The 18,613-nt window shown below is 37.1% G+C and overlaps 1 protein-coding gene across 1 annotated transcript; it reads left to right on the top strand.

Moving 5' to 3' along the window:
• Positions 1 to 11,254: 11,254 nt before the first annotated feature.
• LOC140164544 (plasma kallikrein-like) lies at positions 11,255 to 17,667 on the top strand. Its single transcript, XM_072187849.1, has 5 exons — positions 11,255 to 11,333; positions 11,764 to 11,944; positions 13,909 to 14,192; positions 16,542 to 16,681; positions 17,644 to 17,667. Exons 1-5 carry the CDS (start codon positions 11,255 to 11,257, stop codon positions 17,665 to 17,667), a joined length of 708 nt encoding a protein of 235 aa, XP_072043950.1.
• Positions 17,668 to 18,613: the final 946 nt, after the last annotated feature.

Genomic DNA, 18,613 nt, shown 5'->3' on the forward strand with positions numbered 1-18,613 from the left:
CTTTGCTACCAAAATCCTCAATGATTTGCCTTGACTGGTTTGGGAGAATGGTTGTTGAGTCGTTGGTGTGTATTGTCTTTGATGGACGGACCTCCACCATACCCATCAAAGACCACAGTTGCCAATCCATAATGGAAAACAGTGAAATCTGCATATGACTGTGCAATCAACCCATAACTGTGTCCAGTTTTCCATGGTACTCGATGCAACAAGGAACCGCCATCAAGGACGTAATGATCAGTAATTGGATAAGACTCTTTGAGGACTTCGTAATCACCTGACGTCACGTTGCTTGAATGTTCAACGATAGTGGTAGCTATTTGAGGCTCATCTGCTTCTCGGAAAATGTTTCTAGCCTCAAACAAGGTGGGAGGAAATGTGCTGAGGTCGTAATCCATAACCTCTTGCATTGAAAGCTCTCCTGTTTGCTACACTACTACAAACCGTTGAAATAAGAGGGCGGGGTCAATTGTCTGATCTGGAGCAATTGGTACAGCAGACGAATCTCCAAGGGTTTTTGCCTTGTCTTTGCGTTTGAATGATACTTTAAAGGCTGGTTGGTCATGCATTTTGGCTACAATTGCCATACCAACTGACTCATACTCATGAACATTAACATCGGCATCGGCCACTACACCATTCACAACATTTCTTAAGGAAGGGTCTGAAGAGAAGTGTGAGTAAGTATCCAACTTTGAACTTAATTTGGATAAGTCTAATGTATCTCTATTGATCCTTGATTCAGCGGACTCTTTATGCTGCTCACTTGTAGAGTAGGAGAGGCGATTGAATTCCTGCATGGCATTGTTATCATCAGGTGATCGCTGCTCTTCGTTCATACCGCTTCACGTGTTAAGCCTCCAGTACTCTTCAGTGATCTCATTAACGTCTGTTCGATTACTAGATCTGAACTTAGGCCTGCCCAAAACTGATTACTGCGGCGAATGACATGGAAGTCATTGGAGAATTTCTGGAAAACGTCTGGATGTTTGGTCTCAAGCTCACTCATCTCTTGAGTGTAGAGATATGCCGATTTCAAGTAGTTGTAATGTCCAGCTGCAGCAAAAATTGGAAGGCAGTCAGCAACAGCACTTAGGTACATGGACAAACATCCGGTGCGATCTGCCATGATCAAAGCTCTGGCCACTCTCAACATCTTCAAGTTCTAGCTTGATCTTGCCCAATATATCAGATGTCTCAGTACTCCATCAATGTCTGAAATTGGGGATTATCATGCAGCACATCTGATACAATCATTTGGTTTAGACACTTGTCTACCGGCAGGTGGTCCTGGAATGCTCTTTGGACAGACTTTCCAGTGAACATAAACACAACAGAATTTTCACCATACACATATTCTAGGATGTCTTTAAGTCCTGTCCCTTGCATTAGAGTACCTATTGCTCCAAGTAAATTCATGAATGTATGAAAACATCCCAGCAGCAAGACGATCCTTTTCAATGGTCTGTTGGATGATCTCAGCATAGGGGCTGGTCAAATATGACTATTGGTGACCGGTTATATTTCATTGCCAAACTGAAAAGGAACTCCAATGTGGAAAGAATACAGGTCTTATCCCCTGAATACATGTCTATCATAGGCAAAAACACAACCGAAGACTGACCCGGGTGCTCGTTTCCTCTATGGATACCATCATTCCTGACCAATTAGGAGTTGCTTGTTTGAAGTTGATCGAGAGCTCCCTTAAGATATCAATATCCTTATTGATGGAAATATATTGAATAAATCATTTATTTATAAAATTAATGATTCCATTTTATTTGTTTTGTATTATTTTTTAATTGTTTAATAAAACAGTTTTATAAAACATTAAAAATATAATGTATAACTTCTGTTATTTTCAAAAAATTGCAATGTTGGCAAAATACATCAGAAATGGCAGCCATTTTGAAATTCATGATGGATGCTATCACTTGGTGAAAGTTTTAATGGTCTCATTGGATTTGTTGAACTCACAAACATAGGGATAGACACCAAAATTACAGCTATATGACAAGAAATAAGTGATTTATAGCAATTTTAAGGGTATCGGCGGCCATTTTGGACGCCATCTTGGATTTCTAGGTTATCTGATCACTCTGCAATATTTTTGTTGATCATAATAAAATCATTGACCCCTAAACATCGGTTTAGACACCAAAATTCAAACTATGTGGGGAAAAATAAATGAATTATAGTAATTTTAAGATTTTTTGGCGGCCATTTTGGACGCCATCTTGGAAAACCACTTTCCGGTAGCCCGATTTTTTAGGACTTTTTTTCTGTTATTCCTGAGGTCCCATAGTACCAAAATCAGTTAAAAACCTTTCATTGCAATTTTTGGGGGTCGAAGCGTATATTCCCCCGTCTAAAGGACGCGTTACGTAATCTACTTCTCCTTCGATATCAATTATAGCATCAAACTTCCATCTCCAGCCAATTCACCGTAGAAGAGACGTAATAATCGGATTAACTACTATAGCAATAGATGAATACAATTTTTTGACAATATTTTTTTTTGAGTGTTGGGCGATATATTCAAAATTGTATTCATCTATTGCTATGGTAGTTAATCCGATTAATTACGTCACTTCTACGGCGAATGTTCCTTGCCAGTGCTAATCACGAAGCAAGGTCACAACAGTATAACCACTCCCTCAATTGTCGTCATTTCAGTGATTGACAGTGAGTTTCAATGACGTAGTGCAAATACACCACTGGCTACGGATTACGAAGTGGGGGTTGCAACCTCCTAATTTTCAAGTATAAACGTCATATACCGTTATATTTGATACCAATGTATGTCTCTTCTATCCAGTGATACCAAAAGAAGTACAAACATTCCCCACACAATGTCGGTATGATGTCATAATCTGAATGGTATTTCACATCAGGAACCAAATATAGCTGGGAACTAAGCATCATGTGGATTACGTGCGGAATGTAGACATGCAGGTTTAGTAATAAATTTGAGCAGACTATGACAGGCTTTTTAGCCAAACTACGTACGCCCGGGTACGTACGCCATGGAGTTTTGAGGTGGATCAGAATTTTTTGAGATAATTTGACGTGAGCACGGATCAATGTTCTGATATAATTTGACGGAATCGTGCCAGATGTTTTTTGAGGCGCATCAGGATTTTCCGAGCTATGAGGCCTGAGCAGAAATAACGCATACCAGAGGCTTTCCTACAGTAACATTGATTTGTCGGCCCATTGAGCAATGGAACAGGGCCCAAATTGGAAAGATATCATTACATTATCTCTCAGCAAAGCTCCTCCCACATTCAAAACTGGTACATTACAAGTGCATGTCAGTTCTGATCAATACTTATTGGTATTTAGGTTCAGTACATATCACCTCAAACTTCAATCAATTTGATAATATCATAACAATGTTCCGAAATGCAGAAATTTACCCCCCTCAAAAAAAAAAAAAAAAACCCTAAATTTTAGGTTAATTCACTACATTATGAGCACCATAATGAAGATTCTTGGAAAGCATATTTTCTATCAAAAATTATTTGAAACCATCTCCCGACACACCCCAATAAATATTTAACCCATGCGGTTTATGCAGACCCCTTTCGGATTAGTCTTGGCACTTTCGCGTGAAGAAATATTCCATATTAAATGTCAAGTCTGTAAGATCAGTGAACTCTGAATAAAACCGGATTTAATATAAAAACTTAAATTTTACTTCAGGCTTAGTCTTTCACGTGGTATTTTAGTACACCACTGGGCATTACAGTCATGCAAAAAGTAGAAATAAATCAAACTACTGTGTACTTCATAATAATGATTTAAGAATATATAAGTTAATTGAATGCAGACGATTTATTTATTATTCATACAAGTTTACATGAAAGCGAACGCTTCATCGTCTATAAATCACGTTGGGTCTAAGGCTGTGCTAACACTTTTCTTTGATGACTTTGACCACAGTTTTTTAATTTTTTTATATATTTTAAAGAACAATAATCTAAGCTAATTGAACAGACAGCGTTCTGAGTGCTGGGATTTCGTGTAAAACTGAAAAAACAACAACATCGAATTGGTTGTGGATATCCTGCAACTAGTCATGATATTTTTAATAGTCTAGAGTAACCGTGGTATTATTAACACAAAAATATATTGAATATTTCAAACCCACTCCGTATGTTTCAGTGTCTGGTCTGGTGTGTTTTGTGTTAAAACTATAAAGAGCGCCACACACGTACCCCCACGCCAAAAGCTAGTTGAAGCCCTCTAGTAATAATAAATGATTGTAACCAGTTTCGTTACAAATCTGTACCTTTAAAACAAAAAATACAAATAAAGATAATTATCTTGACAACAGTCAATGATATTTTGAAATATACTCGAGGAACCGTGGTATTATTAACAAAAAATATGAGAGGAAAAAAGCTTAACATATTCAATACCATACCCACTGCGTGTATTCGTTACAACTAACAGCGCCCTCATGCCTGGCCAGGAACATACCAAAAGATAGAGACACACATCCCTATTAAATGTAAACTGTTTCCATACAAAGCTAAAGAATTCTCCTGGGAGAGCGAGTTGGCGCAGCGGTAGTTCCTTCTCCTTGCACCACTGAGGTCCCGGGTTCAAGCCCCGGCCGTGCCCAAAGGCTGTATCTGGAATTGATTTATCCCGATCCCATGCTCGCTCTCGCAGGTTTTCTCCAGGATCTCCTAAGTGCGGATAGGTCTGCGCCAGATTCGGCTGCAACTGGCCTAGTTGATGCGATCCGATTGTGATGATTGACCATGGCAGCGAAATTATAGCGCTTTGAATCCTTCTAGATCTGGAAAAAGGCGCTATATAAATCCGAGATTTATTTTCATTATTTATAAACTGGGTCAAAAAAAATTCTCAATGGACATCTTAAACCCCTTTATCCTTTACAAAGGGCTATTCCAGTTGCAATCAATATCATGGAATATACCCGCTGTGGAAGACATGGCCTGGCTTAATCTGGCAGAGGGTGTAGAGTTCAAATGGAGTCACCCATTCAGGTAACCCATTTGAAATTCACACGCTCCTTGCCTGGAATAATAAGATCGCGTCTTCTATAGGGGATGTACACAGCGGCCTAAAAAACTTGATTTTAATGCTAATTATTGCATATTCTAAGGAAGTCTGATTATCTTTTAAAATAGCCGAGTGGGCGGGTTTTCGCAGAAATATTGTTTGTGTACAAACTGAAGCATCCTATGTTTAAAGGAATATATGACCTTTAACTGCACAACATGTATAACGATTCGTGATATTGTGGTATAGTTGGTGTTGTTTTATTTTAATTTTATATACGTCAAAATATTTTTTGAATTTAGTGAAAATGAACGCTCAAAAAAATGATGAAAAATCGATGTAATTTTTACATTTACATAGAACCCCGATAAAGATTACTGTATCATTTTGATGGTAATCTAATCTTCCATTTTCTAAAATCATCTTGGGGTTCTATTCGAAAATCTTGAATTAACTGGGGGAACCCAACGTCTATACCCCGGGGACTACTAGTATCTTCAAGAAAATGACAGGCTCCCTATACATTGCACGAACCGATATACCATGCACGATCCAGTCAAACTCGATATATGTATTGTGCGCGCACAGTACACGTATTGTTGTAATTCTATTCAATCCCGATAAATGTTGGAGTTGCCTATATCCTATATGTTAAAAAATTCAAGTTGGCTACCAACAAGTCGTGTTGTCCAATGGATCAGCGCGCTGGACTTGAGTATTCTGTATGTAGCTGCGCCGTGGGTTCGAGGCCCAACTCTGCCGACCTGAAATTCAATTTTTTTTTAATTTCATATTTGGGAAATGGGACTGGGAGTATGTATGTATGACGTGGGGGAGGAGAGGGGGATGTATGGTTTTCAACTGGAGTAACCCGGAAGTCGTTCACAGAGTTTCACCGACCTTTGTTCCCTAAAGCGCCCAAATTATCAAAAATTTCAAACAGTGACTTTGAAAACTAATAAGTCAATTATACTTGCAATGTAAATAATTGATTATGGTAACATTTGAGCAAAGGTCATTATTACCCTACACCTATATACGAACATATCAGGAAATTAAAATATTATTTGAACAGAAAACTGAAACTGTAACTGTGGTGCGTTTTCATATATGTGTACACACCCGATCATGTCAGCAGAAAGGTTACATTATCGTTTCCTTTTCGGGCAATCACATTACATCAAATGATGTGTTTTACACCCACCTGTAATGGCAGTTGCGATAATTGTTTTCTCTCTTGTAGTTGCCTAAACCTCCCACAATTATGGGGTCTGATTCTCTTCATTAACTTTCAGTAACTCGTCAAACTTGTTCTTCACCTCTACTGAATATTGAGTGGGAATGTTGTCAACATCATACCTGGTAGGTGGTGCATTGTCTCTCTTAGCTTTCAGTTTTGGTTTAACTTTGGCTACAAGTAGCTGATGGTCACTACCACAGTCAGCGCCCGGTCGTATCCTGATATTTTAGAGTGATGTTCTGCACCTCTTCCTGACCATGATGTAATCGATCTGGTTTCATACCCTCGTTTTCTCATGTTTACAATCAAGGCCACATAGTACCGTGAGTGACCAGGTCCTTCCGTACTATCATAACGCTTTAATAAATCATTGAACTTCGCTACCAGAGCAAAAGTAAATAACAGAGAATCGCCTTTTGAATCAGTGTCCAGGGCGTGTGGACTTGTCCTCAAAGAACTCTTCTGTTAATGGAATCATTGTAAAATGAAATAATTATAATGACATGATAATTTGTCATTGATTTGAAGTCACAAGTCACTTCTGAACAGTATATTGGAAAAAAAATTGATTTCAAGGAGTTGAGCTTTCAACTTAAGGGATCTAAAATGAGCGTTTATTGCGTTTCGACAGTATTTTTTGTGGGACATGAGAGCACCTCAGACCTATTGAATTGCATTCTGAATACGAAGCATGTCTTTCTGATATCAAATAATTTTCATTTTTTTAAAATCACAATATAATATAAATGTTATGACAAATTATAAAAATTTGATATTTTTCAAATTGTTGATATATAACAGTCCTCGAAGTAAATTATATAAATCTAATGACATATTCTTAAAGTGTATGTAGCAGGAGGAAAAGCCGACGGTCAATTGAAAATTTTGACCTTTCATATTGAAGATATGGATTTTTTCCCAAAAAGACCTAATTTTTTTTTGGTGTTTTGGGAAAAAAATCCATATCTTCAATACGAAAGGTCAAAATTTTCAATTGATCGTCGGCTTTTCATCCCACCTACATACACTTTAAGTATAAATCATCAGATTTACAAAGTTTACTTCAAGTACTGTTAAATATCAAAAATATCAATTTTTAATGATTTGCCATAAAATGTGTATTAAATTGCGAACTTCAAAAAATCAAAATTATTTGATATCAGAATGACATTCTTCGTATTCAGAATGCAATTCGATATATGTCTGATGTGCTCTAATGTCCCACAATAAATGCTGTCCAAACGTTCATACCCCAGCCCTTAAGAGGGAACTGGTGGCCAGACAGTCAAAAAGGTAAGTGAAATAATTTTGTACTTTTTGAATGAAAAACTTATCATTTATTCAAACAAACCGAATTATAGGACATGTAGCATCAAATACATAATGACTTTTTCCTTTTTCTCATTATACCAATTATTTGCGTTTTTCCTCCTTTTCAGAAAAAAAATATTGCTTTGCAATTACAACTTTTGATTTTGTATAAAATATAAAAAATCACGTTAATGGAATGAAAATAATAGATGGTGCGACACAAACCACACAAATTTTGTTAATTATATGATCGTGCAAGCAATCTTAAGATAGTAGCAGCAGAAGTAGAGGTTTTAGTGGTAGAAGTAGTAGCGTAGCAGTAGCACCAATGCCTGCACTTTACACTCTTACATATTTTAATTTAAAAATTTAAAAATTGTCCAAATGCTCCTTTATACTATTAAAACGATCATGTCGATAATGTACGTTACCCACAAGTGGTAACAAACATGTTCAAACACTTCGAGGCTAACATGATTACTATTACACTACCAGATTCCTATCGCTGCAACCCCTTGATGTACATTGCTGCCAAGCTACTCCATTGGCACTATAGAGTACTCTAGAGTATCTGCGTAGGTACCAGAGCACAGATATCGGAAGCACATGTACATACACTGGTACTGAATTGGTACTGCAATGGTTCTCTAGAATAGCCACAAAGTAGCTGAGCAGCAGTGTACCTCTGGTAGGAATCTGGTAATGTATCATATCCCCCATGTCATTATACAATCGTACCTTATGTTACTATCACTATTTCTTTTGTTCATACCTATTTATTGAATTAATTAAGCAAAGAAGTAAACAAAACTACTTGTACCTCTTCTTTTTTAAATATATATGTTTTATGTCCGCATTTACCCTGTTTACACAGATGTCAAACATTTCATATTTTGAATTTTGACATTAAATACAGGGTGTTCCAAAAGTCTCTTTACCATTTTGAACCATCATACCTCACACAAGTATTATCGTAAAGAAAATACAAACACACCTAATTGAAAAGAGTAAATTTGTTCTATTCTGATACTAAACTGGACATACACATTTCCAAACCACCCAACTGGGCATTTCATCGACTTGAAACTTAATATCAGATATTTTTTCAATTTGTGTTATGGTATCTTTTAAAAGCTTTTTTTTTTACCTCAGCAGTAGGTATTACCTTCCTGTAAGCATACTCAGAGTTCACAAAAGTACACAGAAGTATTGCAACATTACTGAAAAAAGAAAGAATCCCGCAAACTGTAAGTTGAAGATTGAGCCAATATCCTAATCTTAATAAATGGTATGGAAGGTGTCACTTGTGGTGACATCATGCGCTTTATATTCCAGTGATTACAAGGCGGAAAGACGGAAATCCGTATGAACGCAGAGACGAAGAAACTTGATCCACAAAATGTCCCAACGCCCTTACAATGAATGGTCTCTAAATGGTTTAATTGAATTTTGCAAGGTAGCAAAAAAATTATGGTGGGAGATCGAGAATAATCTGTCCGCTGAAGAAATTACCAGCTTTAAAAGGATAATTTGTCCTAAAGATCTGGAGGACCCAAAAGAAAGAAAGGTCACGTGGCTAGTCCATAAGGCACCGGATGACCTTGATTCGCACCAAAAAAATGCACTTTGTGTGTTCATTATGTGTTTAATTAAATGTCACTATGTCCTTTATGGAGTAACCACGTGACTTTACACGTCAGCCATCCTTGATTGATATTTTCGTCAAATCACCACTTCCGTGCAAACCTCTTCCGTAACCATTTCCCTGATACCTTGCAGAAACATCTTAAACCATTTAGCGACCACACTAACGGTTTTGTGGACTAAAGTTTCTTTGTCTCTTTATTATATAGGCGCCTGACGTCACTACAAGTGAAATATTCCATCTCATATATTAGCCTTATCTAATCTTACTTAATTCATGTAAATATCAATTCCTTGCAATAAATATGACACGAGATCAATGGTCAACTACAGAATATGACAGTTGCAAGGACAACTGGGTCATGCTTTCTTTGTTACGTACCACTGATCGAAATGATCACAATACAAACCCTATGGAATATCATAATTCGGAATAGGTGTTTGGAGTATATATAGGTTTGAACCAGTAACCAATGGATTCAACGTGCAGTATTTCAGCGAAGACTAGGAATTATGCATATTGCGAAATTAAGCTGCCTATATATCTCTCCACGGAGTCTTGACAATAGGCTAGTTCTGCGTATGCTGGCGTGCATATTTTTATTTTGTTAGTGCTTGCATGAAGTTTTTGTAAAATACTTACTATTTCTAGGAGCAAGGAGTTTTGAAAAATGGTCGAGTGCAGATCCGTCGGAACACTTTTTTTTTTCAAAACGGAATAAATGCTAAACTCATCGTGATATTATCCAAGCAGCAAAGTTCATTTCACATTGAAAAAGCATTATCCGGCGGATATGCAGTCGACCATTCTGCTACTAATCTTTGGCACCATAAAGGTCACAAAAGGTCACACAAGGGTAACAAATTGAAAATGCTTCGATCTTGCTGAAAGTTATCGTCTGATGACAAGGATTTAAAATATGTATAGTTTGCGCTATCTATAGTTAGGTAGTTATCCTACATAAACCTCGTGTTTAGGCTAATTGACATGTTTTTGTTGTACGTGGGTCAATATTTCAATTTACTCCGATTTGGGCAAAAAATGGTGGTGAATTCTCGCGTTTCACAATAAGGGCGCCGCCAGCGGTTTGTGATGTACTCGTGATGTATCATGGGAAAAGGTCGACATCCAAGTCCGCGCAATGCGAATATTACCGTGCTATTACATAGGAACACGTGACAATATTTTTTAGTTTGTCAATATAACGGTATTACACGCAAATCGATAGAGAAAAGAAATTAATTGTGCACATTTCAAATCACATTATTAAGTATTATTGAGTATCGATTCGCGTGTAACACCTTTATTTTGACAAACTAAAAAAAGACTGTCACATGTTCTCATGTAATAGCATTGTAATATTTGCATTGAGCGGGCATGGATGTCGACCTTTTCCCATGATACATCACGTTTACATCACGATTACATCGCAAACCACTGGTGGCGCCTTATTGTGAAATGCGAGAATTGTTTGTGTACCTGAATAAAATCAGAAAAAGGAAAGTTTTGCCTATATAGGCCTACTGCGTTCATTTACTGAGATAGCGTGCAAACAATGTCAAAGGTCATTAGGGTGGCCATATACTACTGTTGAAGCTGACTTTCATTGCACATAACAAGAAAAGTAAACAGTTTAGAAGGTAGATGAGCAATTTGCCACCATTTTTCGCAAATCGGAGTAAGTTTAAATTTGACTCCCGTACAACCAAGATAGGTCGTAGATAGATACTATACATTTTATTTAAAATACTTGTTATCAGGCGAGTAATTTGATATATCTTTCAACAAACTTGAAGCATTTTCATTTTTACCCTTGTGTGACCTTTCGTAACCTCTAGCGAAAAACGTATACCCTGTAATTGGAGTCCACTACCCCCAAGCAGTGATCTAGAGGGTTTATACTAACACCCCGTGGTATCAACGATTGGTAGACATAGGTGTTGAACTCGATCCTTAATTAAGGCCCGTATGAAATTTAGCTCCTAGGCCTAATCCATATTGTGTCTCATTTTCGTAGAAATATGGCGCACGGAACCCCCCTGTGGTATCTTGCTGCTCTGTGTTTTTTCATCTGTATTGGAACAAACCATTCATGGCAAAGTAAGTACATTAAAAGAATTTTTCACTCGTTATTGTGGGTTCCACTGGTGGGATGTACCTTGTTCAGAAGTACATTACTGGATGTAGTAATGAATCTTTATATTGTGGTATATTCAGATGGCTCAATTTCACAGCCATAATGAATTTCAAAATTGCCGCCATTTTGGTTAGCTTTTAGCTACGTTTATATAGTTGTATATGAGAATACATAAATGACAGCCATTGAAAAAAATTTCACTGACCATCCAGGATTTGAACCTGGGACCTTCGGATCACCGGACCGATGCTCTACCAACTGAGCTAATGAGTCAGATGGAGAAGAGCAGTGATGTTATTATCTATTGTTCAATACCTATTGCTGTATAGTTGTAGTTGTCTGTAAGACCCATTTCTTAAGTATGTTGTTGACTTGACCATAATTGCTTTTTAGATGATCCAGATTGTGGAACGGCACCAATTACTGATCCTGGAAGTAATATTATCGGTGGCAGTGATGCAGACACAGGCGAATGGCCGTGGCATGCGGCGTTTTTTGTAAATGACCAAGAGGAGGTTCGATGTGGTGCAACTATTATCACACCAGAATGGGCCCTTACTGCAGCAAACTGCATGTGAGTATGCCGCTCCTTTCATTCCTTTTAATCTTTCGAAATATAATTGTCAGCTTTATACGCCTCTATGTCTATGTCGTATGCCTTTTGGTACATTCTTTCTTTCTTATTATACTAAAGCAATACCGTTAAACCTCGTCTACAAGCATATACAGTACTTTAGATGAAAGCTAAATTAATCGAGGCACCATCTATCGACACAATTATAACATTCTGGAGTTTGAACAAATAAATTTTCGATACAAGCATATAGACGAATCCAATGTCACGCATTCCTGTAAGATTAGTATCTTTGAAAAGAACGGTATTGTATTCAATCTATGATTTGCAGATATGCACAGGTGATGCAACCTGCTTGTAGTGCACCGCGATATATTCAAAAATTGTTTTACCCTATAGACGAATCCAATTTCACGCATTCCTACACCTCAATGGCAGCCATTGCTGGGTCCCCTTAAGTCTATTCCACCTAAAATGTAAAATGATGTGGCCTTGGCGAGGATATTAAACTGCATTCCATCACCCGTGTTACACGTAGACAAAAGAATGATGAGAGTTTACAACACAATACATTTCAACATCGAGTTTTAAGCGGATTTCATCAACCCAATTGGGCAGTAACAACACCAGTTTGGTGCAGACAGGACTCAGTAATGACCTGAATGAATTCTGACTATCACCTGGCTCGTTGGATTCGTTTATACAAACAAATACCTTTGTAAGACTGATCTATTGTATTGGCATATTCACGGCTGTTTCATTAAAAACACTCTATATATGCTTGTAGACGAGATTTTACGGTATTGTAACACTTCTACATGAAATAGAATTGTATTTTCCACAAAATATTAGTTTTACTGGCAGATATACCATACTTTTAATTTGACCCGAATTACTCTGTCGATCGTGACTAAGTGCGGTCCTTTTGATGTGTTTAAAAAAATTAAATTAAAAATTAATTAAAACATTCAGGGCGTCCTCCTCAGTAATGTTACAATATGGTTTTAGTTCCTAATTTTAAGATTCTAACAAATAATATTATATATTACGCTCAAATGATTTTACATGGTGTTTCATTTGCGATCTATCAGATGTATCATGTACGATACCATTAAAATACCTCCAAATATTACATTATATTATATCAAATCGACTGGTCAATGCCAGAAGTGGGTTAGTGCAATAGCTGCCAAGTGTAGCTGCCATGTGTAGATGAGTGCAATATACAATGTAAATTGCCACATGTTCACAGGGCAGCTATTGCACTTACCCACTTCTGGCACTGAACAGTCGATATCATGCCACATCTTATCACACCATACGAATGTTATACCATAAGAATAGCATACAAACATAGCCTTCCAACAACTGCCGACCTTTGTATCTTGTATTTATATAAATATACCAGTTTCTTTACCAAAGCAAGCAATACTGTTTTATTCCAGTAACACAGGGTACAAAATTGCGTTTCCTCTTTTTATCTCCAGTATGTATCGAATCTAGAGTTCGCGACCTATAAGTCTAGCCAATGTTCCTGACTGAGATTCCTATCCAGGGTCCTTTTCTTTGTCTTGAATATGTTGGACTAAAAGCAATGCGTACCACAAGGATTCATTAGTGGTCCTTTACCTTTTAAAATCAAACTGTTTTATAGTACGTCTAAACAAGAAAGGTTACACCTCAAGGAGTTCACAATATCTTGCTTATGTTAATGCCTTTGCACAACAAACAGTCAATTTTTGGATATAGCGAGATGTGTACTTGAGCTTTCGCGAAAGTCCTACAAAATCATAGCTTAAAATGACACAAATCTACCCAATGGCGTAACCTTGTGTGATTTGAAGTTATGATCAATATTCTCTTACTTATCTCAGCGTTATGGGACGTGCATACGTATATTAGATTATCTTGTACAGTGAAACAATTGATTGTGTAACATAATGTTGTTTTCTCTAATACCACAGCGGCTTCGTGCAGTACCCAGAAATCTACAGCGTCGTTGGAGGCCTTACAGATCTTAGAAGTGGAGGGGGGCAACAGCAGCTACGACAAGTAGCTGAAATATTCATACATCCCCAATATACATGGTCAGACAATGAATATGACATTGCAGCTCTTAAATTAGCTTCACCGTTTGTAATTACGGACTATGTAAGGACGATATGTGTCCCTCAGCAAAGTTTAGAAGATTACATTGTACCTGGTACGCCGTGTGAGGTCACGGGATGGGGATCAACGACTGAAACAGGTTGGTTGTAAGAAAATAGTCAAAAGCTATATAAAACACAGGGGAAAGATAAACAACGCATCAGTTTAACATATAATTACATATATAACATACATAGGCACTCAGACGTTTTCGACATCATTCGCAAAAGGTTATAAAAAGTTGTCAGAAAACGTTTAAATGTCGGGATATATAAGAAGGGTATATTATTAAGGGTATACAACTTTTTCCATAACATTAAAAGACATATAATGATGTATATTCATACGTAGCGGTAAACGTAAATAGAAAGCGAATTTATACTTCTACGCTACTCAAATTTGGTACACTCACCGGAGCGCTTTAGCGGGTCAACCGGCGTCTTCAGCGGATGTTATTGCTCTGAAGATTGTTGTTGCTGGTGATGTAGTACTAGGACACCTTCGATGACGTCACAGATGTTGATGACGTCATACTTGAAAGAACAAAATAAGGACAGCGACGAAGATAGCAATAAGAAGGGCATATTTGTTACCTTGCCTTACGTGGAAGGACTTTCGGAACGGCTGCGCAGGACTTTTAACTCTACAGGTGTTAGCACAGCTTTTAAACCTCAGAATACTCTGCGCAGATCTCTTTTCTCCACAAAGGACAAAACTGAACAAGAAAAGCAATCTGGTGTCGTGTACAGCATCCCTTGCAAATACTGTGACTCCCTATACATTGGCTAACAGAACATAAATCCAAAGCGGCCAGTTCCAAGTCAGCGGTCAAGGAACACATCGACAGGAGCAAAGGACACCAGATTGACTGGGAGAACGTAAAAGTGTTAGAAAGGGAGTCCAAGGACTTCCCTCGCAGGGTCTTGGAAGCAATCCATATCAGAACTAAAAGACCCAGACTGAACCGTGCCAAAGGGTTGGACATCGATCCTGTCTGGGACAACCTCCTGACCCCCGGAACCAAGGGGGCGGCACAACATCTTCAGGTTTGACGTCATCAACATCTGTGACGTCATCGGAGGTGTCCTAGTACTACATCACTAGCAACAACAATCTTCAGAGCAATAACATCCGCTGAAGACGCTGGTTAACCCGGTGAAAACGCTCCGGTGAGTGTACCAAATTTGAGTAGCGTAGAAGTATAAATTTGATTTCTATTAAAAGACATTTTTAGGTAATCTACTGTCCAGTAAACACAAAATGTTTCACAGAAAACGTTTAATAACATTTCAAAAACATTTTTGAAAACTTGATGCAAAACATTCTAAACAGAATGTTATTTTGGGGTTGAAAAAATATTTTGCGAAAATTGTTTGCCGAAAATGTTTGCAATAACGTTTGAAAAATGTTTTCATGACCTTTATGCACCCCGACATTTAAATGTTATTAAAACGTTTTGAAAAAAAAAACATTTTAAGAACATTTGCTGGGTGTAATTTAACATAATGTTTTTGAAGTGTTGACAAAATATTTGACAAAAAATGTTTGCAAAAATAGTTTACAATAAAATTTAGAACACATTGTAAAAATTTTGTTGTAGTGTGTTTTCATACAAAACGTTTTAAAACGTTTTCATGACCTTTAAATAACCCAACAATTTAATGTTATTAAAACGTTTTTACCTAAACCAAACCCCAAAATATTACTGATTTAAAACTGTTTGTGTTTGCTGGGCAGGAAAGTTAAAGAAAATCTGTATGTGTGGGGATTTGAACCCAGACCTTTGGATAATGCGTTTAATGCTCTATCCACTGAGCAATTATAGTTAAATCATCGGACTGACTGCGTCTGGTTAGAGCATCATGACCAGTAGGTCTTGGTTTTTTCTCTAAGCTTATCTTCCTATGCATGTTATATTTCCATTATAATGTCATATTTAAATATGTAAGTGTCCGATTTGTGGTTCTTCTTTCCCCTGTATATTAATCGTGCGCTACTTTAGCGTACGATGCGTAAGCCTCTTCCCTTCCCTTCAAGTTAAAATATAAATCGCACACTTGAAATATCTGCAGAAATCTGAGAAATCATTTTGGACAAGCTAAGGTAGGCAGACAATTGTCGAGCTGATGCTTCAAAGATACATAATTGTCTTTTTGTCTAAACATTATGTTTTAAATGTTTCTGTCAAGATCTAGAACACAACCTTAATCAGGTTATTAATTGTCCTAATCTTTTTTTTATTTTACAAAAACAAAAATGCACCCTAGCTTATACATCGATAATGTTGATTCAATGATTTAAATTAATGTAAAATTTTAATGTTGTACTTTTTAGGACATTTATACTCTTGTGTAAGCACATAGGATAGGAATTGTGGTACAATGTTAATTATGCGTTGGAAATACAATATTTATACACTCAATCTGTATATGTATTTGTCACTACACAGGTTACATCTACCCAGTCCTACAGGAAATGAATGTGGATATTGTTAGCCAAGAATATTGTCAAAGCCAATATCCAGATGACGAGATCACCGATAACATGATATGTGCTGGCGTAGCAGGAGATGGCAAAGACACATGCAACGTAAGGCAGCGCTATTGTTTTGTATTACGTTACATCCCCTTTAACTTTTAAGCAATTCTTCCAGGTAGCTTTCGTTCTAAAGGATTAACCCTTCACTGTTACGAGCCGTAACTGACTCAAGGCCAAAATCAGCTTTTACTCAAATTCACACGAATGCACAACAACATACACTGTTTAATTAAGTTAACAAAATCTAAGTCTTTAATTAAAAGTAAAATATGATAACAACATTGCACAACATTCTTTGTGATCATAGAGTTCTTGCAATGTTCTGGACGGCTGATGTGTATATATATCTTTATTCACTTGTCCTGCGAAAATCAACGAAGTCCATTGTATATAATTATATAAAATCCTCGCCCAGAAATGGTGCTGCTTATTTCAAACACTTAACTATTTGCACAGGTCTTCAAACACTCGACTTCTTGCGCCGTTCTCCAAACACTTAACTTAACTCCTTGCGCAGTTCTCCAAACACTTAAATCCTTGCGACGTTCTAACTCCTTGCGCAGTTCTCCAAACACTTAACTCCTTGCGCAGTTCTCCAAACACTTAACTCCTTGCGCAGTTCTCTAGAAAACAGGCTTCTTTCTGCACTGTGTCACTCTATTGACATATGTGTTGTTTTATAAACAAGACTCCAGCAAGTCTCTCAAAATCGCCATCGTTGCTGTATTAAAATAGCACATTATTGGCTATGGAAACTGGTTAAAATGTACCTCCTTTTTAAGCACAATGACGACCAACACACATATATAGAGTCTACAATATCTTTTACCTTTTTATACTCCAAAAAAACCCAAATATCTATTAAAAGAACATTTTTGGCCCCCTTTCTGCGTATTTGTATTGCTTTTCTAATTCTACGTGATGTGGCGTTACAGTCTTTGTCTAGAATGCTTGCCTCTTCCCAGTTGATGACGCGATATGATCTGTAATTGCGGATTTATGTTGTTCTGTAGTGGAAGCCTTTCTGTTGGACCTAGTGAATTTAATGTTTTTGAGAGTTTCGGAGTCTTTCTGGTGTTGCTTTATCCGGACTCCAAAAGGTCTACCAGTTTCGCCGACTTACGATTTATCGCAGCCTTTGCAGGGGATGTCATAAACTGCATCACTGGTTTCCATAATGTCTTTTTTGTCCTTTGGGTGAAATAAGATGTTTTTCAAGGTGTTGGTTGAACGCATCGCTGTGGAGATCTTGTGTTTTTGAAAGATCCTCTGTAGCTTTTCTGCCAGTCCTTCTACATACGGTATCACCACCGTGCCTCTTGATGGGGTTTCTTCCAATTTCTTTGATTTCTTTTGTTTTTGCTGTTTATCCTTCATCTGTTGTTTCACTCTGTCTAGTGCCCATTTGGGGTAGCCACAATCTGAAAGAGCATTTCTGATTTTGTTTTCCTCATCCTTTTTGTCAGTTTCTTCAGTTACTATGTTGCCTTTCTGTCCATAAGTGTTCTGATGACACCAAGTTTTTGATGGAGGGGTTGTTGGCATTGGAAGTTTAGGTATTGGTCTGTATGCGTCTTCTTACGGTATACGAGCAACTTAACAGAACCATCTTCCTTGCGCACAATCAGGGTGTCTAAGAATGGGATTTTCCCTTGGTCTTCCTCACGGTTGCTTGATGTGACCATTTATTATTTTTTCTAACAAAACATTATTATAATGATCAATTCTAGACCTGAATAATACCAAAAGCTGTCACACTAATAAACTTTATAAATAAACATATATTTTGTAGGAACTTTTAACAAAGATTTTCGTTTTTATATCAAATTATTCATCCTTTTCAGCTATTTTTTGGTAATTGTAATTCTATAAACTGTACATTTTTTGGCAAATTGAGGGCGCTATTTATAAACATTTTAAATTAAAATTAGCCAAATAATATGAGTTATATCTTACATTTCATGATAAAAAGTTTTAGAAAAT

Source organism: Amphiura filiformis, chromosome 11 (assembly GCF_039555335.1).
Source record: "Amphiura filiformis chromosome 11, Afil_fr2py, whole genome shotgun sequence".
NCBI classification, from domain to species: domain Eukaryota; kingdom Metazoa; phylum Echinodermata; class Ophiuroidea; order Amphilepidida; family Amphiuridae; genus Amphiura; species Amphiura filiformis.

What these genes read in the sequence shown, in the direction of transcription:
- LOC140164544 (XM_072187849.1), top strand. Translation starts at nt 11,255, where the DNA reads ATGGCGCACGGAACCCCCCTGTGGTATCTTGCTGCTCTGTGTTTTTTC. An exon ending in GGGATCAACGACTGAAACAG is followed by an intron (nt 14,193 to 16,541) that starts GTTGGTTGTAAG and finishes GTCACTACACAG; the next exon opens with GTTACATCTACCCAGTCCTA. An exon ending in ATGGCAAAGACACATGCAAC is followed by an intron (nt 16,682 to 17,643) that starts GTAAGGCAGCGC and finishes GTTGTTCTGTAG; the next exon opens with TGGAAGCCTTTCTGTTGGAC.